Genomic DNA, 3618 nt, shown 5'->3' with positions numbered 1-3618 from the left:
GTTGAATACAAAAAAATAGAAAATTTAATGTAATGTCATAAAGGAGGAGAAGGAATAGCTTGAAAGTTATGAAGACCGAAACTGTGTACTCACTCCTTACTTAAATTTTTGGCCGTTTACCATTTTTAAAGAAGAGTAAAGCTTTCAAAACTTGAACTTGGTTAAACTCCTTTGACTTGTTATTCTTTCCCAAAATTCATATCAGAGACGTAGAGAAAAGATGAGACAGTAGCAGTGATTAGAGTTAGCATGCATCTCTACCTAACTTCTTTTTTTTCTTTCTTTTTCATTTAATTTCAAGAATTTAAACCATTCATTAATTCTTTGACTCAAAATTTTGTTTTTGACCTTTAATTTATAGCAGCGATTAACAACTTCCAATTTTTTTCTTTTATCATGCAAGAGGAATGCATCTTTAACAAATTACAATAAAAATACAAAGATAAAAATATGTTTTTGATTCACCTTTGATTTGATTTTGCTTTTGTGTCCTAACCTCTAATTTTTCTTCTTCTTTTCTGTTTGTTACTTAAATTTGATAATCACTTTTTTCTTTTGATTTAAACCCTAATCCAAACTTCATTTTCTTTGCATGTCTTCACAAGCTTTTCATCATTGATTTAAAGATAATCACGTGCAGTGGGTTGCAGGGATGAAGAGAGAAGGAAAATTCCGTTATTTAATAATGGATCAGAAGAAAGAGTATTACTTTTCATCTTGATTGGTAATAAGCAACAATTGTTATGAGCCTTAAGAAAATGAAATATTTATTGTTAGGCCTTATTTGTTGTAATATTATTTAATTTTAACCTATATACTAACCAAATAAATTATACACACAATTAAACTTTTGACTTAAAATTATAATATTTAATTATTATCAAATTTTTATTTTTATTTTCTCAAATTTAACAAAAACAAGTACACGTGAATCTTCGTCAATAAATAATCATTGTTCAACTAAGAATGAAACAACCCCATTAACCGGTTTATCACTTTCCACAACCACAACATTATTTGTAACATTGGTCACTGCATGTGTTACAAACTTATTATTATTATTATTATTATTATTATTATTATTATTATTATTATTATTATTATTATTATTATTATTATTATTATTATTATTAGGTCCCCCCTGAGAATAAAATGAATATTGAAAGTGATTTATCCTATTAGGGAACACCAAAATTCCTGAAAAATCAGCCACCCATTTTGTTCCATTCCCAGCCACAGATTGCTTCCCAACCGTTGATCTCAACCCCATTCCATCAACACTGTTCAAATCAATGACCACCTGGTCAACGTTACCAAACACTCCATCTAATGCCACAATTGGAACTTTAGCGTTAGGGTTCCCAGTGAACATATTATTGACTATCTTCAATCCTGATATTTGTCCCTTAATTGATTTCAAAACAATGTTAGCATCCCCCAAGAAAAATCCATTAGTGACATGAACTTGAACAGGGTCTTCCATCACAATTGTTGTGTAATCCATGTAACAATTATCAATTCTTGTTTGTGAATTTCCGGCTAGCATTACCAAGATTCCTATGCCACCAAAACCGGTGGCCTTATTGTAACAATGGACCCCGGTAACGATGTTGGCTTGGCCCCTTAGGACAATCCCTATGGCAGACGAGAAGATCGCAATATCGGTAATTGCGTTATCATTGCTAGCAAGTTCAATCGCAGTTCCCGAGAATTGTCGCTCGCCGGAGTCCCCTCCTACGGTTGAGTGTTGCCCAAGAAAGCAGCTAGATATGTAAGTTTCGTGGCCACCTTGGACTAGGATTCCCTCTGTAGTGAAATGGAGGAAGAAACAGTTGTTGATTCGGATCCTAGCCGAATCAACTACAAAGATTCCTCCTCCATGGTAGCCCGAATCGAATAGAATGTCACGGAATGTTATGTCTTCGTAGTAAATCCCTTTAGGTTGCTGAAGTTTCTTGTTGTACAAGTCATCAAATGATGCTGTTTTCGAGAGCTTTTGGGAACTAGATGCCCATAACTCAACTAGATGGCCATCAGTGGGAAATGCATCAGAAGCTCTCAACGTTCCTCCTTGTACCTAATCAATCATTAATTACAAATTCAAGTTTAATAGGTGCAAGAACATGATGGAGAATACACTATAAATAAGCCGCCAATTAATTGTAGAAATACTTATTTAGAGTTTATGAAAAAAAATGAATTATTCAAAAAACATTTGATTAGATTATCCTAATATGAATCAATTTAGGTGGGTCAAACGATTAACTTACTCGTTAGTTCAAGTAAGTATCAAGAATTCAAATTATAACTTAGGGATGTAACAATCCATTAGTGCATGTCAAATTTAGTATTTTTGACATTTACTTAACATTTTGTAATTTAATTAAGCAATGCAAGTACATAAATAATGAGATGGAGATGCTGACCACAAGATTGCCAGCAGCAGAAGAAGGGAATTTGATGGGCTTGCTAATTGTGTAGTTCCCACCTTGCAGGTCAACCAATACACCCCCAAGGTCTTTAACCCCCGGAAGCAGCTCCGCCTCACTCTCCAAACTGAATGCATCCTCCAATGCCTTTATAATTGCGTCGCTGCTGTCACGTGCTCCGCTCGTGTCTGCGCCGTACTCCGCCGGGTACACCACTCTGCTTCCTCCCTATTCATAATTCATTTACATTATATTATTTTCATAGCAATTTCATCAAATTCAATTAATCAAATAATATAGCTTGCCTTTGCCGTTTGTGATGGTGGATGAGAGAGGGAAATGGCCAATCTACCCTTGAGTTTGTTTCTAATATTATGAGAAAGTTCTTTGTGTTGATTGAAGCAAGTGGCTTCTTGTTGTACCACCACCAAGAAGAAAAAGGGTAAGAATGAGATTAAAAATTTCATCATGTTGTAGTGTTTGGGCACTAATGGTAGTGAACTAGTAATCAAGATTTTAGTTGTGAGAAAACAAAGAAAGAGTAGATACTAGATATTAGATGAAATGGTGGTGTTAGCTGTTTGAATTTCCCTCACTTGTTTGTTGGTTGTTATCTTATTTAAGATGCTTCGTCCTTTTTAGGCCAATGAATTGGTTGCTCTCTGCATGTTCCCCATGAGCCTTTAAAAAGACACACATGCCGAAAGCTAATTACTACTTACCAACTATAAAGTATAAAGTATAAACTGACTAATAAATGAAATTATTACAAGGTACCAACCCTTTTTATTATGAGAAATGTTGAGAATAATATCATTATATTATTCTACCATACTTTATATTTTGGCACCAAATATACTAACGTAGCATTTTTGGTACTAGTTTATATATATATTTTTTTTTAATTATTTTTTAAAAAATTATTATACAATTAATCATACAAAGTTAACATTTAAAAATTATTTATATTGAGATTTATCAATAATTTTAATATTATATTTTATAATTTTTTAATAATTATTATTATTATGATAATTTATTTTTATATTTCAGTGAATTAATCATCAATAATCAATAACTCAATCATTCTAATTCTAGAAAAGATTACATTCTGATGCCAAGTATACTGCATTAGTATCAGTTTGGATATATCTCTTTTCAATTATTTTTTAAAAAAGTATTATGTAAT

General features: G+C 32.2%; 1 protein-coding gene across 1 annotated transcript; it reads right to left on the bottom strand.

Moving 5' to 3' along the window:
• Window positions 1–949: 949 nt before the first annotated feature.
• Window positions 950–3322, bottom strand: LOC107636227 (Pectin lyase-like superfamily protein). The gene is made up of 3 exons (XM_016339752.3): window positions 2735–3322; window positions 2427–2657; window positions 950–2077 (listed from the first exon to the last, which is right to left on the bottom strand). The coding sequence occupies exons 1-3, from the start codon at window positions 2897–2899 to the stop codon at window positions 950–952; spliced, it is 1524 nt and encodes a 507-aa protein (XP_016195238.2). The 5' UTR covers window positions 2900–3322.
• Between the last annotated feature and the right edge of the window lie 296 nt (window positions 3323–3618).

The sequence above is a fragment of the Arachis ipaensis genome, chromosome B4 (assembly GCF_059453495.1).
Source record: "Arachis ipaensis isolate K30076 ecotype BB chromosome B4, ASM5945349v1, whole genome shotgun sequence".
NCBI lineage: Eukaryota > Viridiplantae > Streptophyta > Magnoliopsida > Fabales > Fabaceae > Arachis > Arachis ipaensis.
The sequence above is the reverse complement of the archived record's forward strand: the minus strand, read 5'-3'. Positions and strand labels throughout refer to the sequence as shown.